This window comes from Schistocerca piceifrons, chromosome 10 (assembly GCF_021461385.2).
Source record: "Schistocerca piceifrons isolate TAMUIC-IGC-003096 chromosome 10, iqSchPice1.1, whole genome shotgun sequence".
In the NCBI taxonomy this organism is placed as follows: Eukaryota; Metazoa; Arthropoda; class Insecta; order Orthoptera; family Acrididae; genus Schistocerca; species Schistocerca piceifrons.
Genome location: NC_060147.1, coordinates 112863324 through 112885975, shown reverse-complemented (window position 1 = coordinate 112885975; position 22652 = coordinate 112863324). Strand labels below are relative to the sequence as shown.

The following is a 22652-nucleotide window of genomic DNA, read 5'->3' as shown; positions in this document are numbered from 1 at the left end:
CTATGCCAGTTGAGAAGAGAGGAATGTTCATTTTTCGAGAAGATGTGCTTTAGACTCTAAGACAATTGTTTAAATAAAGTGTTTGCAAATTAATTTAGAATGATGAGTGAGAAAAATTATTTTGACTTTTTAGTTAAATTACTTTGTTTGTTTCTGTCTGTTTCTAATATTTCAGTTAAGAATTGAAAAAATTTTTTTTAATTTAAATTCTCGCAAAATAAAAACTTATCTGTAATATATAAAATTAATTATATCATTCCATATCACTTACTCATAACAAAGGGTTACCTTAAAATGTGTAAAATGTCACCAAAATCAAATAAAAAGCACGTAGAATTAAAAAAAGGCAGTAACTGTCCAAATTCGCCCTCTATATACTGTAACTTCAGACAGATTTAAAAAACACATGTGTCCGAAATCACCCCAATCCATGGGTGTAACTTCTGACTCTTTATTTAACTGCCCTAGATAAATATACCTACCACTTCCATAACAATCAATTTAATCTAACAATATATACGAAAGTTACAATCAAAACAATGACAAAACCGTTCGAAATCACCCCGTCTGACGATATGTAACATGTGAATTAAATAAAGTTATTTTGTGAAATTTTCATAATTTATTGAAAATCCAGTATCCATCAGATATTGACCTATTATTCAGTATCTGATCAGATAGTACAGTTACACTGGATAGTTGTCAGATATTAATGTCATCTTTAGTTTGTATGCACTTTGCCCTTACTTGAAAGAGGTAACTTTCGCAAATAGTTTCAGACATTATTTCCAAATTGTTTTATTCCCCATCCTGGGTTCCTAAGTAAAATCAAAAACTGTCAAAACCAGTAGCAAGTTTAAACAACAAACACCTCCACTTAGGTTAAGTGGAACAGAAAATGACCACTCACCTTTCGGCAGACATTGATCTGCAGCATGACGTATCCAGCGAGCGTCTCCCGGAGGTCTGCCACCTTCTGCTGCTGGAATCTCTCAACATCTTTCAGTGCATTTGCTGAAAAGTCCCTGTAACCAATGCAAAGAGAGTTCAAACAGTGAGTTTCAGGAAGCTTGTGCCCAATTACACAACCCAAAACAATTTAGGCTACATACTTTTCAGATACGTTGATTATTAAACAAGTACCATTGAACAGTTAAGTTTATCATTTTAAGGAAGAAACTTTAAGAAAACAAGGTGAGAATTTGAATCAGATGAGTAGAGATATATATAACATTTAAAAAAATCATAATTTACATTTCATTCTGCAAATAATACAAAAATTGTTAATATAATAGTGGTTCTTCTTATATGGTGAGTGCAGTGGAAATTTATTTCTGTACCTTGTACTTAACAAAAATTTAGAGTTAGAGACATTAAATTTTTAATCTATGCACTTAAGTTCATCCAAGTAAAGCATACCCACTTACATCATTCCTTCAGGATACAATTTCCTACAGTTTATAGACTTTTTTTTCTGTTATCCTAAATTGACAGTCTCATTCTATGGCTATGAATAATGGATAATGTTGGAGCGAACACAAAAAAAGCAGCAGACATGAAATGCTGCTGAAAACAACTAGAAGAATCTGTGTCTTAACGCATACCCTTATAGAAATTTAAAGGTAAAGTTCGTACAAAAGATTATCCAAAAGAAACAACTAAAATGGTATAGACACGTACAGCAAATGCTGAAAGATGCCAAGGATAATGAAGACGATAATGGGAGAAGATGAGGGCTGCCAAAAAGACAGTAGAGGATGGAATAAAAAAAGCACTACAAGATGGAAAGAAATGGAGATACATCATATCTCTCACACCACGATGTACAAGAGGACTGAATTAAGTTGAATGAAACTTTTGCTGAGGGGGGAACTTCCTGATGTTACAACTGTGTGCCACAATGGGATCTGACTCCCAACCTGGCCTTGCCTTTACCCATTACGGTATCCAGACACAACTCTCAATCTCATCAGAGAAACAGCCTGCAGGGTGTTGTTAAATAATTTCTCTCCAATATATTTGTATTTCCCTCAGGTCTCCAGTCAGGTTCTGTCGTTTACAAAAGAATATTTCAACAGTGCAGCTTGCTATATTCTTCAGGTGATACCTGCATAATGACTGTCTTTCGCTACGTCACACCGTATTTATATTCTTATCATTCCCCTCCCTTCCCTCACTATATGGCCACATACTGCAATGCATGCAATGGTTGGTAGACGTGACTGCCAAATTCTGGGTGCAAACTCTGGTCCCTCTGAGTTTCTGCCGTTCCTGTCGGGCGTGCATGTCACTCGGCGGCAAAATTGTGACTAGTTGACCAAATGCTGGATCCCAAACTTCAGTGACAGTGAAGCCATTATCTATTGATCAGGCCACCATCCAGTATTATTTCAACAGACTCTGTAAACTAGGTGTCTGTCGTATTCAGCGAAAATGTGGTCCAGCATACATAGGGCAGACTGCACACACAGACAAAGAACGGTGCCAGGAGTACACGAGACACACCAAACTGGGGCAACTGACAAAGTTTGTGTTTGTGGGGCACTGCAAAGCTACAGGGGACTCAGTGGAGTCTGAACAAACAAAAGTGCTAAAGACAGACCTCAACATTTTGGGATTGTGTTCTTAAAGGAGGCTGTCAAAATATGAGTGGCTGCTGACCCGATCAACAGACACAGTGGCTTCACTCTCAGAAAATTGCGAGACCCAGCACTCGGCCAGGTGAAGTTGAAATTCTGCTGAGAGTGACATCTGTGCCCGAAAGGAGGGCAGAAGTACTGAGGAACCATAGTTTGTATCCACCATTCTGTGCATGTGTTCCCTCACCACCCCACCCGACGATGCCTGCAGCTACAAAGTGCAGGAAGGGGTGGGGAGCACAGAGTGCAAAGGAGATGTCATGTAGCATAGATGCTCATTCTACAAGTATTACCTGAAGAGGACGGCAAGGTATGCTGTCAACATATCGTGTTTCATAAAAGATTGCACGTGGCAAGAGCCATGACAGAAACACAACCAATCTATTTGCTGGGAAAGCTTAAGATCGCACTTCACTGCAATATGCTTTCTCTCACGGGTACTGGTCCAGCATGATATGCAGGAGAGCTTCTATTAAGTTTGGAAAGAAGAGCACATGACAGAACTGAAGCTGTGAGGTCAGATAATGAGGCAGTTGGTAAGTGTACTGCCTTCAATAGGCGCGGCTTCTGGTTAGAGACCTCGCCCAGGCCACAGTTTTAGTCTACAGGGAGGTTTCAAGGACATTAGAAGCAGTCCAGTAACAAGGCAGGATGAGACTGATGAAGCCGGTGGATGAACTCCAACAGCAATCTGAGAAGCAGGAATATAATCTAACATGAAGCCTCTTCTATATAAATGATGTGCGAAAGGTTAGGGACACGCAAGCCAAAGTGCCATCCAATTTAAAAACTTGCACTGGATGAGTTGCGTTACACAAAGCAGATCAACTACAGAGGATAACAGTATTTTCTGAAGGACATCTATATGTTAGGATATGACAATAGCACTTACATTTATTAAATCTATCATGTTGTGAGGAAATCAAACCAAGGAAAATCTGGGATGGACTTACAAATGTGCCCATTTGCTGCCCAACACCACCTCTATGTGGTGAGTAGCAATCTATCATAATTCATAATGGTGTGAGAAGTTTAAGACTTGTTTTAACAAAAAGGATTGTTTGTTTAAAAAAATTAAATATGGACACTGTGTAACCAGCCACGGGGACAGAAAACAGCGGGAAGTCCTTCAGGGCACGTCACCCACGTCCTCAAAACAAACGAAACTGCAAAGGCCATTAAACTTTCCTTGTAACAGAGTTTTCCCTTTGAAGTATACTGATAGCACTCACACTAAGCTGAAGTGGTGAACTTTTCCTTTCGTTGGCAATTTTCTGAACTGCTGCACAGCTAGCGCAAGTGGAGGGATTATTACAGTACAGAACAACAGTACGGATTAGCACTGCATTACGAGTTTTTGCATCAAGGGTAAGACTGAAAACATTTCATATACACAGTGTGATCAAAAAGTCATGATCGTGAAAATAAATGTGCCTGTACACAGGAGCTGCAATTGTTCAACCGACCACACCCACACACACACACACACACACCTGCCCCAGGTTTGGCTGCCACAGGGTGACTTTCATTTGTGTGTGTGTGTGTGTGTGTGTGTGTGTGTGTGGTGTGTGTGTGTGTGTGTGTGTGTGTGTGTGTGTGTGTGTGTGTGTGTGTGTGTATTTGACAAAGGCCTTGTTGGTCAAAAGCTTATTTGTACACTCCATCCTTAATTTTCTGTTGTTTGCCCGTAAATAAAGATTGCAATGTAACAGGTACAGCTTATGCAACAGCTATAGTATTGGAAACTCAATGCTTAGTACACATGCTGATTTTCCAAGAGCAACTAGTTTTCATTGTTTAACTGTATTTTGCCAGTCATTTATATGTGCGTGTTGTAGGTGCATTTTGTGGGAACCAACCAGATGTCACAATGCCAAACAATTCAACAACGAGATTAGTCACCCATTTATGGGGATGATGATCAGTTGCCAACAAGAAGAGAACTGGAGGACAGGACATTTTGGGTGGACGCTAAACTGGCTGAGGTGACAGAAGTGATGCTGTGTTCGCCTTCAAAAAGCTTGATAAGACTATCAGCCCTGTCTCAGGTTTTGTACAGTACTGCTCAGAAACCAAAGCAGATGTTAAAATTTTGTGTATGTATCATTCTTAATGTGCAAAAATTGAAAGATCTGGATAGAGAAAACTATCTAGTTTACTGTTCACAGTTTCTGTCATTCATTTAACATTTGGAATCATAGAATTGGACTGCATTTTCTTCACTGACAACATTTGGTTTCATGCCTGTGGATAAGTCATCTGGCATTTGAATCATCTCTAAAAGTTATGGCATCCAAGTTGTCCAAATTTATTTCTTTGGGACCAACTTAAAGGAAGGACCTATGCGAGCAGGTCACACTGGCTGAACCAAATATTAACATAACAGTAGAGATCAATAACAATAGTGTCAGTATGCTCTGGAAGGTGGCTTAAAGCATGGTTAAATAATTCTTGCATGCAGTACTGAAAACAGTAACCAATATATATGACAGACAATAAATTATGATAATTTTCAAAATTAATTAATTTTCAGTGAAATTTATTATATTTACAATAATGCCAAGTGCATTAAGAGTTGAGGCTATACACATCACTACAGACAGGTCAGCTTTTACTGTATTTAAATTAAAGTCATCAGCTGGTGCACCCTTATAACAGCCTCAGATGAGCGTAAATCTTTAAAAATCTACTATAAAGTTTTGCAACCTCATGATAAATTTTTAGAGAACTAATAATCTCATTTCTCTAGTAATTGATTTAAACAAACTTACAGGCATCCTTTACCATTCTGGAAACAAATCCAAGGTATAGGAAAACTAAATTCTAAAACAGTTGCTCTTTCAAGTTTTCCTCTCATTCATCCCTTTGCCGCTACAGATGTGCTCTCTGCATTCTGAGCTGAGGGCGATTTTTGTTATGGCTGTACTGGGAGCCTGCATTACGGCCAATTTGAAATATTTATCATCCGATTTTTCAAAAACTATCGTGTGAAAAAATTTGATTTTTGCATATCTTACAGTCCAATATCTGTACCTGATAAAGAATTGAATCTCTTTTCATTATCCATCATACTTACTGCGCTGCATCAAATTAAGTAAAATACTGTATGATATTTTAAAAATGTACAATCATACAGAGTAAACTTTTTGTTCTGTTGATTTTAACTCATACGTTGCAGTGGATGAAATGTAGATAAGATACTGAAATTTCATTTAAAATTGAGAGCAGAGTGGTACCTCATTTGCTCTCACTTTATTAGGTTTTGTATCCAAAGGACAGTGGTGTATGACGCACCCATCAAGAATCTTATTCATAACAACTGTTATCTCACATGAACAATTCTAGATATTAAAATGTGGTTTTTTGCAAATGATAGCATGCAATGAGACATACCGTATTTACTTGAATCGAAGCCACACTTTTTTTCCCGTTTTTGTAATCCAAAAAACTGCCTGCGACTTAAAATCGAGTGCAAAGTAAGCAGAAGTTCTGAAAAATGTTGGTAGGTGCCGTCACAACTAACTTCTGCCGTCGAATATATGTAGCGCTACACAGGCATGCTTTGCAGGCCCAATGATAAATGCTGGCGCAAAAACCTCTGCGTCAGGTAAAAAAAAAAACACATTATCCAATGAAGTAAATACAAATTCCGTATTGTTCATCTTTGAATGTAGCAGCATTTCAATGTACTACGAAAATCCGACAGGCAAGACTGTTTGGGATGTGTGTCAATATGGTCAACTCTACATTCCGAATTTTTTCCTACCTGTGAGAAGAGATGGTTGCTAATAGGAACTTTTATGAATTGTGAATCACATGCAATATTCTCTTCACCATAAGAATAATACAAATACAAACATTTTGCCATGTATCTTTTCATGTTTGCTGATATCTCATTTAAATCCTGTCTGCCTAATAAACTACGAAACTAGAGTGAGACAACAGCAAACGTGGAAGAATATACATATCATGTCATGTTTATATTCGTATTATTCTTATGCCTAATAATGACACAGTCAGAAATGAAGCACGGCAGTTGACTAAATTTTTAAATCTAAGATGACTAATTTCTGTGCAGAATGTAATGTACTAAAGAGGCGTCTGCAAAGATTTTCAAACGGAGAAAAATTTTCGCTAAACTCTCATTCAGAACATCATCCATCATACACAGTCTATTATTTGGTTCTTTTTTATCATTATCAAAGAAAGTAGCAGTGTAAGTAACAACAAATAGCAGTCTCTTGCCATTGTTTCGGTAATGAGACAATTCCTCTCTTTTTTTATTGTAAGCAGCGGTAGCACGCACAAAAGCAAGCCATGCCGCAAGCAGCGACATGTAAACACTCACTCACCATCAGAATGCGACAAACAATGCATGACACAGTACAGTAATGCATTTTCAGCTTAGAGTGGCGTAAACACCTATGACGAAGAGAACAGCACTTATTGTGTCTCATATTACAATGAACCAACTTTGTTTCGATTTGGAGGTGGGGTATAAAACTTTTCTCTCCCCTTGAATTTCGAGTCTCAAATTTCAGGTGCGGCTTAGATTCGGGAAAATTTTTATTCCCTTATTTTGAGTCTCATTTTTCATGTGGGGCTTATATTCGAGTAAATATGGTACACGTTATATGATAGATACTCAAAACTTTTTTATTTGCCGAGATACGGAAATAATTCATTTGCAACTGTGAGAGATCAGCATCTCAGGACACATTAGGGCGTCCATTGCACTATAGCAAAACCCAAGTGGCACATGTACACACAGCCACAACACATGGGGAATGGCATACCAGGATGTGTATACATGCCCACAGGTTAACACTAAGTAATTTGAGCAAGGAGTCTAACCTTGATAAAATTTGAGAATATACAATGTGAGCTCCGCCACTCGTCAATCGGCCCGATGCCTAAATTTTAGTGACCCACAATAGCAAAGACTGGAAAGCAATATTTTTTCAGGAAGGGAAAGCCACACCACAGCACTCACAGGAGCTCCTCACGCGCGTGCCGCACGCTGCTCTGGCCCTCCTGCAGCCTCTGGTCCAACAGGCTCACCTTCAGCTCCTTCACCTCGTCCGTGTCCACCGAACCGAACAGCCGTGAGATTATGCTCGATTTACCTGTAACATTGTACAGTGGTAACCAGGTGGTGTACAACAGAAATGGTGCAGACTGACATCGACGACAAAGAGGGTGACAGTACTACAGTGCACTAACACTGTGGCACAACTACAATCTGGATCAGAAAAATCCTCGCTCGAAGTGTGCTTGTCTTCTTTTACTAAATGTTCGTTTTAACACGATCCCAAAGAACTCTTGTTCAATATTCGGGTACTAGCACGTTATTTCAAACAACTTTGTGAGCACTCCCACACTGCCCTCTGGGATTTTATCGGAAGCCATTTTGTAAGGTGTCACTGTTTTCTATTACTGTTAGGGTTTCATTTGTTTCGTTTTGTTTTAGGGTGCAAAAACAACAGATCATAGGCTCCCATATCAGAACCTTAGAGCACTTAATATGAAAAAGAAGTTAAAGGGGACTACACATTAAGCCCAATCGAGGGATGGAAAGAGCTAAGAACTAGGACCTCTTCTTGGAAAAAGGTCCACAAAATATGCCATAGAGACAATGAAGGTCCTGAACTACAGATTAAATGTCCTTTGTCATAATGCTATGACAAATAAAAGGTAGAACACAATCGACATCCCTTTGTCACAGACAGATAAAAAGTAAAACACAGTTGACAGCCTGCAAGTTGTTCGCTAAAACAGCTGACAACTCAGGCGGCAAACACACACTAGAATGTAAGCATTCAAAAAAAGGGCTTTCGGTCAGTAAGTGGTGAACCATCAAAGGACAACAATGAGCACCTAGTGGTGGGAGATCACTACCTAATAAATGGCGAGGGCTAAAACGACAGTGCCCAATATGCAACCTAGTTAAAATTATCCCCTTGTGGTGAGAGGACAGAGGTCAGCCACATTGCTGGGAGAGTTTTAATACCCCGGAGCTTGTTCCCCTGAAGGGAAGACATGTAGTGTCACCAAAGTGACACCAACTGCTGAAAGATGGCAAAAAGGATATTATCGGAAGGAATGGAAGAGCTAGTGGGCTGCAATAGGACGACTGCAGCCTTGGTAGCAGCCCATTTCCCACCAGACTGATGTGACCAGGAACCCACATCAACATCACAGTGACTCCCTCAACAGCGAGCAAGTGGAAGCTTTTTGGAACCTGTTGCACTGAGGGGTGGACTGTGGTACAGCACAGAGGCTCTGAAGGGCACTGAGATAATTGGAGCATACAACAGAGTCTGTGTCACTGGATGAACTGTGTGGCCCGATAGAGGGCTAAGAGTTCTGCTGTGAATACTGAAGTGTCCTGGAAGCTGATACTGAATACTGTCGGTTCCAATGATGAAGGCGCACCTAACACCATGGTCAGTCAGAGCCATCATTGTACACAAAGGTACTATTGGTAACTTCTGTGCGAAGGTCGAGAAACTTATGGTGATATATTAAATCCAGAGTAGTTTCCTTTGGAAGCAAATGAAGTCCAAACTGAACATGGGCTACCACACGAAGCCAAGGTAGTGAAGCATTCGCATCCACCAGGAAGATGGCAGGTAGAGTGAAATTAAGCTGCTAGAGGAATACCCAAAAGCAATCTCCAGAAAGTAACAGAGAAGAAGGATGTGCCCCATACTGGTGGTCATGGGAGTCATCAAAAAAGATAGCATACAATGGGTGGCTGAGCATGACAAATGGCACGAGTATCCACTGAGGAGAAAATGATGCCACTAATTCTGCCGCTTCTGCATAGAGACTTTCAACTGGGCTAGTGCAAAAAGCACCGGTGGCCATACAGATTCCACAATGGTGCATTGTATTAAGACTGCAAAACATGGACAGATGTGCAGATACATAAATGAAACATCTGTAGTCTAGTTTTGAACAGACAAGGGATCGGCACAAACAGAGGACAGTCCGATCTGCTCACCACAAACTACCACTTAGGACATGTAGAACACTGAGAAACAATGTACAGAGGGCAGCCAGGAAAAACAGTGGGAGCACCAACAGAGTTTTCTATCAAGTACGATCCCAGGAATTTCGTAGTTTCAGCGAACAGAAAAGCAACGTGCTCAAGATGTAAAGACGGTGTAACCATTGTGTCACCAGAAATTCATACAAACAGTTATTTCAGTGGAAAAGAGAAAGCCACTTTCAATACTCCACGAGAAAAGATGATCGAGCCATTGCTCAAGACATCACACAAGGAGACACATCCGTGGAGAACTGTGTAGTTTGCAAGGTCATGAATGAAAAGGGACCTGGAGATGCCCTGTGGGAAACAGGTCATAATAGGGTCAATAGCTACAAAAGGGGACGATGTTCACGAGAGCCCGCAGGCACCCCGCTTTCCTGGATAAAAGTGTCCAACAAGGCCGAACTCTCACGCACCCTGAAACCTCCGTCATTTAAAAATTCCTGAAAGTAACAGGGCAGGCAGCCTAAGAAGCCCCGCATGTAGAGTATGTGGAATACCAGTCCTCCAGCAAACACAGTGGTAGTTTGAAGGGAAGGGTTACCAGGCTTATGCATGGGTATGGGACTGGTTTCATGCCAACACCTGGGAAAACGTGCCATCTGCCCAAATGCGATTGTATGTGTGAAGGAGAAAGTGACTGCAAGAGAAAGGTGCTGCAACATCTGAATGTTAGCGTTAACCAGCCCTAAGGACAAAGATCGAGAAGAAGTGAGAGCATGATCTAAATTCGTCACAGTAAAGATGGTATTGTAGCATTCACAATTATGAAAGGAGAAGGGTGTCACCTGAGCCTCCTCCATTTGTTTCTGATGGAGGAAGGCGGGGTGGTTATTGGTGGAGCTCGGAATCTCCACAAAATAGCAGCCTGAAATGTTGGAGATAGCAATAGGAGCCACAATGACAATATCTGATGGTCAGACCAGAAACTGGGAAACGAATCTCATCCCCAGAAACCCATCGGAGGTTGTCCCACACGATGGAAGGAGTGAAACTGTCAGAAGAACTAGTAAATTAAATCCAGTTCGCTTTTTTTGCTGTCCTGAAGAATGTGACGACACTGCCTACACAACTAATTATAACAAATACAGTTCCTAATCATACAATGACAGTTAAAAATGTGGAGAGCATGTTTCCGCACACGAATCCCATTGCAGCATGCCTCAGTTTACCTTGGGACTGGGATACTGTGCGGTAAAGATGAAGTGCGAGGTATGGAACATTCTGCTGCTGTAAGGATAATGTTTGAAAGGTGTTCTACCTGATCACAATTGCTCATTGAAGGTCACCAGGGAGGAGTAAAGCCTCCAGTCGGCCATAGAAAGCTGCCAGTTCAGTTTACATATTGATACTGTAGGAATCAGCAAATGGATAGCACACAGGAAATGGTCATTCGAGTATGTGTCGGACATAACATACCACTCCAGACAACTGGCAAGCTAGGCAGTGCAGAACAAGAGGTCCATTTGGGAACAGGTATGCGTGGAGTCTGAAAGGAACACGAGTGCTCCAGTGCAAGACAAATGAGGTTGAGTTGATGGAGTAGGGCAGCCAAGAGAGAACCTCTCAAACAAGTTCCGGAACGGCCCCAAAGCAGATGCTGTGCATTAAAGTCAGCAAGCAGCAAAAAACGGGTGAGGGAATTTACCAATAAGATGGAGGAAGTCTGTCCTGGCGGCACCAAATGACGGATGGGTATAGACATAATAAAGAGAAAAGGTGAAGTGAGGCAGGAAAATGCAGACTGCAACAGCTTGCAGCCAGGTGTTCAGTGATGTTATTTGACTATGAACATCATCCCATATGAGCAGCATGACTCCCCCACAAGACAGAATGCCGTTCTCTGGGGGAAGATCAAGATGGACCTGAAGCAAATGTGAGAGGTAAAAACAGTCATGAGGATGCAATTTTTGTTTCTTCAAAGTAGAAAGCAAGCAGACACTGCAATTCCAAGAGCAGCAATAATTCCTCCCTGTTGGACCTAACTCTGGAGGCTGCCAAGTGCCAGTCTTCAAAGACTCACTGTTACAGGACAAAGAGGCTGGAGAATCCTGTTCCACGAGATCTATGGAGGCATTCTCTCTAGGTCAGCCTGCGGATTCCAGCGCAGAAAAATGGAGGTTGGACAGGTGAGGGTATTATGGGGCAACACTGTTTAAGAGGATTACAGAGTTAGGGAAGGAGAAGATATCTTTGTTTTATTTCTTGCAGCCTTTGCAGTTGGCAGATGAAGACTCAGATGCTGTTGTATGGAGGGATGTAAGAAGTCTTCACGGGAGCATTCCTTTTGCCCTTTCCAGCGTGCTGGTTGTGAAGCAGGTGATTTCACTGTCAGGGGCAAAGGTTTGGTGGCTTTTTAAACAGCTGGAGGAGGAGGAGGAAGAGGACGAGAGGGCGACAAGGATGCTGCCATGATACTGGGTGACTTTACAACTGCAATAAATTTGAGGTCGGATGTCTGTATGGCCATGTCATTCTTGGAGCAAGGCATAACACAAACAATACTGTAGGTGCCAGACGGTAAAATGCAGGGCTCTTGACTTGCCAACAACTTGTGGGTGATAGGGTAAGATACTCCTTCCTTACCCGGATCTCCTAGACAGCCCACTCATCGAGATAAATGGCCAAGCACATTCTCAGGCTGAGGCTGCATGGTCGCCATTGCCACTGATACAGTGTGGAGGAGGCAGTGTTTCGATAGGACATGTGAGTGTGATTGTAACGTCGACATTGGCAACAGCTCATCGTCAGATTTGCAGTCAGACCGTGATGACTTCATAACCTGCTTTGATCTTTGATGGAAACACTACTCTACCAAAACATGAGAAAAGGAGTGTGTATAGGAACTAAGTGTGCATCAACCTCTCTCATTACCCAGCTGACTGCAGTAACACCCCGATCAGAGAGGTAAGTTTGGGTTTCTCCCTCGGTCAGACCATTAAGCAGCAGAGTGTAAATAACACCACGCGAAGAATACAGGGTCTGATGGGCCTTGACACAAACAGGATAGCCTGGAGGAGTGAAGCTGCAAGCAGTTGTTGCATTTGAAAATCACAATTGGTCTCCAGAGGCAAAATTCCATTATGTAAACAAGAGCAGAAGTTCAGAGGCCTGCAATTGCATCAACACTTTCCTGAATTAAATGGATTAACCATAGCAAAGGATTGACCTATTTTAGTATGTACCATGAGGAACTGAGGTGCAGCTAGGAGATTCTTTGAATCTAGCTTCATTCTGTTTACATTTAGTAGATGTAGACTGAGATAGTAATTGACCCACTATGAGAAAATCCCAATGATTGACAACATCTCCGATGGTGCTCTCCTTGCGACAGGCTCCACCCACTCCCCACCTTGCTCCTCAGAGAGGAGGGGCTCACCTGCCTCATGTGATTGTTCACACCTCAGGTCACACCTCCTGAACTCGTCACAGAGGGACCAACTGGCAATTTGGGAAGGTAACAGCTCAGGCAATCACCTCTTCCACCACCTGGCCTATACCAGGGCGTATGTGCAAACTTTATCTGTCCACCTGGGGCTGGAAATTGTGTGTCATCCAGTCACCTGTTGTGCATCAAACATGTGGGCAGGCCTTCTGGAGCGAACAGAAAGGAAGAAGAAACAGAGGAACCTCAAATGCCAAAGCGGAGGAAGGGTAGGAGACAGGACGAAGAAAGAAAGAAAAAGCAGGTGAGAGTCTCTCCTGAAGTCTGGCCACTAGAATCTCAGAACACATTCCCTAAAATATTCCCGTCATGTTCCCCAAGAGAGGGGAAAAAGAATAGTAGAAGGATAGACACACTTGGAAAAGGAAGAAGTGCTGCGAAGGCTGGAGACCTGTGGTAGCCAAGCATGAAGTCTCCAAAGAGTTGCGAGTCGTCTGGGGTGTACTGTTAACGAGGCCACACACCTAACTGCATGTTCAACAAGCACATACGATTGAGTTTTTTTTTGCCTCTTCCTGTTGACACCTATAAAACCTATGTGCAAGGATGTCATTCGATGTCAGCATTAACAAACAGAAAAATCACTGTATTCTTCTTTTTGAGGGCTTTTTAAAAATATTAAAAATAGAAGTCTCACGATTAAAAAACATGTTTGCTTGAATAACTTTGTTGTTACACAAGTTAAATATGATTAAACACATAACACAATCGCACACCCTTCTGCATATGAAAAAGCTTTCAATATCTGCAACTGTTTCTTAAATACACTCCTGGAAATGGAAAAAAGAACACATTGACACCGGTGTGTCAGACCCACCATACTTGCTCCGGACACTGCGAGAGGGCTGTACAAGCAATGATCACACGCACGGCACAGCGGACACACCAGGAACCGCGGTGTTGGCCGTCGAATGGCGCTAGCTGCGCAGCATTTGTGCACCGCCGCCGTCAGTGTCAGCCAGTTTGCCGTGGCATACGGAGCTCCATCGCAGTCTTTAACACTGGTAGCATGCCGCGACAGCGTGGACGTGAACCGTATGCGCAGTTGACGGACTTTGAGCGAGGGCGTATAGTGGGCATGCGGGAGGCCGGGTGGACGTACCGCTGAATTGCTCAACACGTGGGGCGTGAGGTCTCCACAGTACATCGATGTTGTCGCCAGTGGTCGGCGGAAGGTGCACGTGCCCGTCGACCTGGGACCGGACCGCAGCGACGCACGGATGCACGCCAAGACCGTAGGATCCTACGCAGTGCCGTAGGGGACCGCACCGCCACTTCCCAGCAAATTAGGGACACTGTTGCTCCTGGGGTATCGGCGAGGACCATTCGCAACCGTCTCCATGAAGCTGGGCTACGGTCCCGCACACCGTTTGGCCGTCTTCCGCTCACGCCCCAACATCGTGCAGCCCGCCTCCAGTGGTGTCGCGACAGGCGTGAATGGATGGACGAATGGAGACGTGTCATCTTCAGCGATGAGAGTCGCTTCTGTCTTGGTGCCAATGATGGTCGTATGCGTGTTTGGCGCCGTGCAGGTGAGCGCCACAATCAGGACTGCATACGACCGAAGCACACAGGGCCAACACCCGGCATCATGGTGTGGGAAGCGATCTCCTACACTGACCGTACACCACTGGTGATCGTCGAGGGGACACTGAATAGTGCACGGTACATCCAAACCGTCATCGAACCCATCGTTCCACCATTCCTAGACCGGCAAGGGAACTTGCTGTTCCAACAGGACAATGCACGTCCGCATGTATCACGTGCCACCCAACGTGCTCTAGAAGGTGTAAGTCAACTACCCTGGTCAGCAAGATCTCCGGATCTGTCCCCCATTGAGCATGTTTGGGACTGGATGAAGCGTCGTCTCACGCGGTCTGCACGTCCAGCACGAACGCTGGTCCAACTGAGGCGCCAGGTGGAAATGGCATGGCAAGCCGTTCCACAGGACTACATCCAGCATCTCTACGATCGTCTCCATGGGAGAATAGCAGCCTGCATTGCTGCGAAAGGTGGATATACACTGTACTAGTGCCGACATTGTGCATGCTCTGTTGCCTGTGTCTATGTGCCTGTGGTTCTGTCAGTGTGATCATGTGATGTATCTGACCCCAGGAATGTGTCAATTAAGTTTCCCCTTCCTGGGACAATGAATTCACGGTGTTCTTATTTCAATTTCCAGGAGTGTAGAAGGGATTTTACACGTTACACTACTGCACCTTTTCGGAAGTAAAGGTTTTTAGTGGCACCAAGGTTAGTGTCAAGTCCCTAGCAAATGGGACAAACTAAGGGTAGCATAAAAACAGCTGAAATGCTTAATTCCATTTTCAAATGTTCGTTTATAAAGGAAAACCCAAGAGAATTGCCCAGTTTAACTCTTCATACCACCAAAAAGATGAACAGAATAAGTATTAGTGTCAGTGGTGATGAGAAACAGCTTAAAATTGTTAAAATTGAACAAAGCTCCAGTGTCCGAAGGAATCCCTGTCAGATTCCATGCTGAATTTGTGGTCGAGTTAGTCCCTTTTCTAACTACAGTCTACCTTAGATCCTTCACACAAAAAGGACACACACAATAATTGGAAGAAAGAACAGGTCGTACACATCTACAAGAAAGGTAGTAGCAGAGATCCACAAAACTACCGCCAAATATCCTTGACATTGATTTGTTGTAGAATCTTAGGACATATTCTGAACTCAAACATACTGAGGTACTCCAACAGAAGGACCTCCTCCATGCCAAGCAACATAGATTCCAAAAACACTGATCATGTGAAACCCAACTCTCACATTTTCACATGACATACTGGAAGCTTTAGACCAAGACAGTCCGACAGATGCAGTATTTTTCAATTTCTGAAAATAATTTGACTCAGTACCCATCTACACTTATTGCCAAAAGTATATGGGTTATCAAGTGACATTTGTGACTGGACTGACAACTTTTTGGTAGGGACGATGCAGCATATTGCGTTGGCTGTAGAGACATCAGATGTTGAAGTACCTTCAGGTGTGTCGCAGGGAAGTGTGTTGGGATCCCTGGTGTTCATGTCTTATGTTAATGACCTCACAGATAATATTAATAGTAACCTCAGACCTTTTGCAGATGATGCAGTTATCTGTAATGAAATACTGTCTGAGAAAAGCTGCATAAATATTCAGTCAGATATCAATAAGATTTCAAAGTGGTGCAACGACTGGCAATTTGCTTTAAATATTCCTAAATATAAAATTGTATACTTCACAAAACAAAAAAATTGGGTCCTATAACTGTAATATCAGTGAGTCACAGTAGGGATCAGCCAACTCGTACAAATACCCAGGTGTAACCCTATGCAGGGAAATGAAATGGATTGATCACACTGGTTCTGTCACGGATAATGCAGGTAGTAGCCTGAACGTGTTCCATACATGAATGGAACAGGAAGAAACCCTGAAAACTGGTACCACGAGATGTACCCTCTGCCACGCACTTCACGGTGGTTTGCAGAGTATAAATAGCCCACCTTTCTGCACGCTGTCCTTCTCTGCAACTAGAGCGCCGGCAGCCGCCTCCGCCTGCTCCAGCCGCAGCTGCAGTGTTTCCTGCCGCCCGCACACCGCCTGCAGCGCGTCTGCGAAGAACAGGTACTCCTTCAGCTGGTCTGCGAACACCTCCTCCTCCTCCAGGGGGATGTCGATGCCTGCCGCGTACGAGTCTAGGTAGTGCCCAGCTTTCTGCAATTTTATGTAGTACATATTTAAAACTATCAAAGTGGTCCAGCACCATCAAAACCAAATGCATTGGGATACAGTCAGAGCGAAAATTAGTTATCAGAAAAAAAAAACAGTAATTTGTTGTACTTTTCACAGTACATGACTTAATGTTATTTTCAAAGTGGTTTCTTCAACATTAAAACAATTAAAATCTGCCTTCATGGGTACTGCACACTTTCCCTTTTCTAAACAAGGGAGTGAGATCACATTCACCACCACCACCACCACCACATAGTTCCAGACTCACAGGTGGTGTGCACATGCCACCTCCATATCTCCCTATCTAGATAACTCCTACTGTCGACATCATCCAGTGTTGTTGTTCTCCGTCCTGATAATGTCAGTCCAGCATTCCTTTGGTCTTCCCACCCACGGAGTCTCAACTTTTCTACAGATTTACTTGGGCTATCCTCATTGGTTCTGTCCTTAATGTGTGTCCTAACCACTTGAGTCTAGATACTGTCATTTGTTCTAGTAGCACTGTCTTAATGCCAGCCATCTCTCTCACCTCTTAAGTTGTCCAGTTTTGTTTTCTGTATTGTAAACCTCAGAACTTCATCTTCAATGTTTGTAGTCAGAATAAGTCACTCTTTGTGAGAGTGACTGTTTGTATAGAATAAATTTGGACTGGTTTATAATAGGTATTTTACATAACTGATTTTGCTTTTCTCAGAACCTTTGCATCTCATACAAGACATCTACAACATGTTGCCAGAAATTTGAGCTCTTCTGAATCTTATTTGTAACCTCTTTCATGGCTAGATTGTGTCAAGAAATTACACGTTCAAGCTAGGTAGACATTTCCAAATTTTCCTGTGGAGGAATTACCTTGCTCAATTCTTGCCAACCGCCATTCTGTATTTGTGCCATTACTACTGTTTCGGCTTCACTTATTTTGAGATTATATTTCTTGAACTTATCCGTCAACTTGTCCATCCTCAACTGTCGCTCCAGCTCTGTTTCTCCCTCTACCAAAGGGAGTGCAGTAAGTTAATCAATAATGAGCCAGGTGTAATGACAGTCAAAAGCACATCTCGTGTGACATTCGATCTCTTACTTGCAGTGCCTGTACTGTAACACCACATTACAATTGCAATGGGCCAAACTGACCAGAAATAAGTCAGACTATCGATTCTATTAGTCATCAGGATTGTATAAAAAAATGTATCAAAACCTTTGCCAAATTCAACTTCCATGCTGCCATAATGCTGTACAACTTTTTCAAATAATAACTTCTTATGAACAGGCAAATCAACCCTTCACATCAGTTCTACGAGTTCCCTTTTTACTCTGATATTTGTTTACATGCATAAGAGTATTTTCATATATGCCACAAAAATACAAGGAAAAAGTTTCAGCGATTTGGGCACAACAAAAGTAAATAACTTTCAACCAACCAAGAGGTTGTTCTGAATGTGATCTTACTGCAGGTGGTGCCAGCCCTGGATCTGTGATATTTCCAAACCAGGGCAAAAACTTGATAGTCCCCCCCCTCCTACTCGAAAAATGACACACAATTTTTTTTAAAAAATCAGTTTTTTTAAAAATATGTCCATTTTGTAGTGCACATCTTTCTGAAGATGTTTGATATACAAAATGTATGTGTTCAAGGAAATGTAAGAGATGTTATGTGGTCTTAAGTGTGCCAAAGTGCAGTGCCATGTGTCTTCAGACCGCATTCTTCTATCATTTGTCGCAGTATTTTGCTTTTTGGAATTCAAATATGTATATTTTGTAATGGAAGCCATCAAACTTATATACAGGACAGTGGAAATTAAAATGCTCTGTGGTGCCACTCCTGCTCCCAGTCAGCTGGTTTAAAAAAACTTACAATTAATACTGTATGGTATTATTTGTGACTAGGACAGTAAGATCTCTTTAGAAAATTTGCACTCTTTATTGCCTATTAGCTAATAACTTTCTCTTTTCTGTGACACATAATTAAATATAAGAAACATAAACCCTGTGAAGACAAGAGTTAAGCAAGACAGTACACATTATTCAATCCTTAGGTTTCAGCATTTTTTCACTAATCTTGCTAAAGCTTTACATGGCATGCTTTTCTTTCTGCAAAGGAGTCTATTACCTCATCAAAGTTCATCAAACATTTTGCTACATGAAAAATCAAAATGTCGCCATCTAATACTGAAAAAGCTGTTAATACAATTAATACATAAGACTGGTGTGATTTCTCAATCTGATTACGTCTATTTTGTCACTGTCTGCTGGGTAAAACAAAACAGGCATTTCTAATATTGCAGCAATCTTAACACTTGCCAAATAAGCGAGACTGTTTTGGCACAAATGTCATTTTCATCTACCTTATTTACATAAACAACATGAACAGAATATGATTCACAAAGCACCAATATCAAATGCCTATTAGGCCTATTACAAGCAAAAAGTTTTATTTTATGAAAGAGCTTCACATTTCAATTACACGCTACAGTTTCTCAAGCACGAGATCAGGAAGTAGTTGACATAAGGAATTTTTATATAAATCTTAAATTGTAATATTCTTCAGTATAATTTGTGTGATGTCCCAATTTCTTCTTCCTTGTTCTAACAAACAATCTTGTTATCACCTATTCTGTAACTATTGCTGCCAGTTCTCTAGTTACATTCACTAATCCTGCCAGAATCACCGGTTCAGTTATTCTGCGTTTATTCTCCAGTTAGGCATTATTACGTGTTCATATAACATGTTTTCCATGTTATTCTGAGAATAGAACTTAAGCGGCTACAAACTGGGGACTGTATAACTTCCCCTTGGTAGTGTAGAGTTCTGCTAAAATTTTCTTTCATAATTTCATTTTCTTTGATACACCGAGAAGATAACATGGACTCTTTCTTACCCATTATTCCGGTTAGTCATTTATTTCCACTTGTAGTTTGAATCTATGGATTTCACTAAGAATTATAGCACCACTTATTCACACACCCAATCAACCACATAAATAAACAGCAATTGGCATTCACCCATTCAGATTTGTTCGACTCAGCTCATATAGCTCCGTGCCCTTTTGTTTGTGGGAGGTTTATATTTCTTGCTGCAACGGAGATTCCCCTGGCAGAGACATCATGTGCACTATGCACATATTCAAAAATCAAGTTGTGATTAGTTCATAACTCAACTGTGTCCAAAAACGATCAAAAACAAGCAGGGATGCATTTCAAAATCATATTAATAACCAATAGATCAATGTGTGATCGACGCTAAGCGCTTTGTGAAACAAGGCTTTCTCCTTCAAGGATATGAATTTGGCACCCCCTGAAAGCCGCCTGGGGCAGGTACCCTGGTTTGCCCCCCCCCCCCCCCCCCCGCTTCCCCCCCACCTACATCCGGGCCTGGGTGGCATGGCATGTACCTGCACTCCTCAAACCCACAAGCCAGCCTTTGCAGCCAGTCGGTTTGTCATTTGTCGCACAGATACCAATTCACATTAGAAGAGTCACCAATGGATTCCACAAGAATCAGTGGAACTCTGACATCTATCAACTGAGTTTCAACATGGTGGAAAACATTCATTATTGTCTCCAATTCCAACCTACGAAGAGTGTGTGACCAACACCAAATAGATATAACTGGCAACAGTTACGGTATATGAAGAAGCGCAGCATACTTAGTAACAGGTTTGCCTGACCAATACGAGAGTGTCACAGAAATTCCAAAAAACTTTAACTATCCTTTTAAAGGCTACTAATGGGCCCCTCATGTATTCAATGGTATCAGCACAGTATCAATACAGTGACTGACTGTGGGAGTGTATTGATATATACTCAGAACAAGAGAAAATGATGAGCATTATTGATGGGCCCCAAAATACTCTCAGTATTGTCCATATGTACTGAGTATGTCGGGTCGAGTATTGGCAGTTGACAATATTCACCATTTGGTCGTTGACAGAGCTTCATGAATCAGCCATACGGCATTAGTGTGCACTGTCTATGTTTTCTGTTTGTCTTTGTTCCTTTTGCTAGATGACCATGTTCCACCGCTCTACCTTCTAAAATGAACTACGAAATGATGGTTGAATTTACTGACTGCTCTAAAAATAAGTAAGAACAATCTCTGTGGACTCAATCTTTAAAGGAATATATGGACAAAAAAGAAATTGCCACATATGAAGAATTACTGAACACACACAACAGTTATATAGGCTTATGTAGGGGTAGTCTCCATGTTTACGGCTTTGGTGTGGTCACTGGAGAATCCATTGTGGCACTGCTTCTTTTATTAACTTGAAAAGGGAGTATTAGTTTGTTGAATTAGACAGCATTATGGAAAAATGCTTTTACTTTGAAACGTACATCATATATGCAATGACCAGTAAGGCACTTGTAAAATGCAAGTCAGTCTCACCAAATTGTCACAAACCAAACAAATGTTTTACATCAATCACCTGAATAAATCCTTGCAGGTCAGTTATAATTGCTTCACAAGCAAATTTCGCTAATTATGTTTGCTGATAATACAGCACTTATATTCAGGCATTCAAATGATCTGCCTGTCACTAAGAATATCAAAGTTACTACTTGCTCACTGCTAGTGACTAGCTCTCATTTACATATTCTGTTTATGTTGCATAAGCATTAACAGTTTATTGTACAGTACACTACTCTTCCCTTAATAGTCTATGAAATCTTTTAGTTTCACAATTCTGATTCAAGTCAGCAAATTAATATGCAACATGTCTGCTTTTTTTTCTGGCCAGTCTTGGACCCACTTCCTCTTTTGCATCGTTTCTTGACAGCTGTAACTAATATAGTGTGGCCAACATTGTTTTGGGTGTTCAACATCTTAACTTTCTGAAACTGCATTGTTGATTGACAACTTTATTGACAGTGTTAGAGTCACTTCAACATACTGAAGTATTAACAAATGAACTGTCAATAAATATTGAACAGGTGCAGGGCGCTTTACAAAGTTTCAAGAACAAGTATCAAGTGAGAAATCTAGGCATACAACACAGTGTTCTATGTATCACTCCCATAGAGATAGGCTAATTGCAGCATACAGACACATTTAATCAATCATTCATCCCATGCTCTATATGCGAATACAATGGGAAGAAATGAATACATAATGGAATGGTGGGTACCCTCTGCCCTGCATATGATGGTGGCTTGTAGAATACAGGTGTAGAACCAAGTAACAGTGAATTGAGCGTGTGCACACACACAGAGTTTATTACCTGCAGCCCGTCACCCATTTCCTTCTCCTGGGCGCTCCACTCCGAGAACACCCTGCCATAGTTGGCGTGCAATTTGTGGATTGTATACAGACGCTCTGCCATTCTGGATCGCACACGTAGCAGGCTGTTCAGGTTGTTCTGCAAGCAACAAATAACTGTTGGACAAGTTCCACCTTTGGTGTTTATAAACAATGACAGCAACAAACAATAATAGGAGGAGGTGAAAAGAAACTGGGCTCTAGATGGCAATATGGGATTCATGCATCAAAAGATGTTTAGTTTGAAATTCCAAGAGTATAAGTTCGAAGAGAAGTCGGGCAACATAGTACTTCCTCCCAATGGCAAAATCTGAGAAATTAGAGTCCATATGGAAGTATATTAACAATCCTTCCCTCTTCCCATGTGGAAACTGTAACCATGTAAGAGGGGAGGTGGGGAGCAGGTAGGTAGGTGAGTGTAGCACCACAAGTGCCCTCAAAAAAAGAGGCTTGGAAAGTAAAGGTAGGGGTTGTAATAAAACTGAAAAATGCCTGAACTAAATATGTAACTTTAGTTTACTATCT

The 22652-nt window shown here is 41.7% G+C and overlaps 1 protein-coding gene across 3 annotated transcripts in view; it reads right to left on the bottom strand.

The window, feature by feature from the left end:
• LOC124718851 (sorting nexin-4-like) overlaps positions 1-22652 on the bottom strand; it is a 67542-nt gene that overhangs the window by 25043 nt on the left and 19847 nt on the right. For all 3 annotated transcript variants that reach the window (XM_047244475.1, XM_047244474.1, XM_047244476.1), the window contains exons 5-8: positions 22090-22227; positions 16645-16855; positions 7633-7765; positions 911-1025 (exon numbers count right to left, since the gene is read on the bottom strand). In XM_047244475.1, coding sequence (XP_047100431.1) covers positions 911-1025; positions 7633-7765; positions 16645-16855; positions 22090-22227 — 597 coding nt within the window. The remainder of the gene's footprint in view (positions 1-910; positions 1026-7632; positions 7766-16644; positions 16856-22089; positions 22228-22652) is intronic.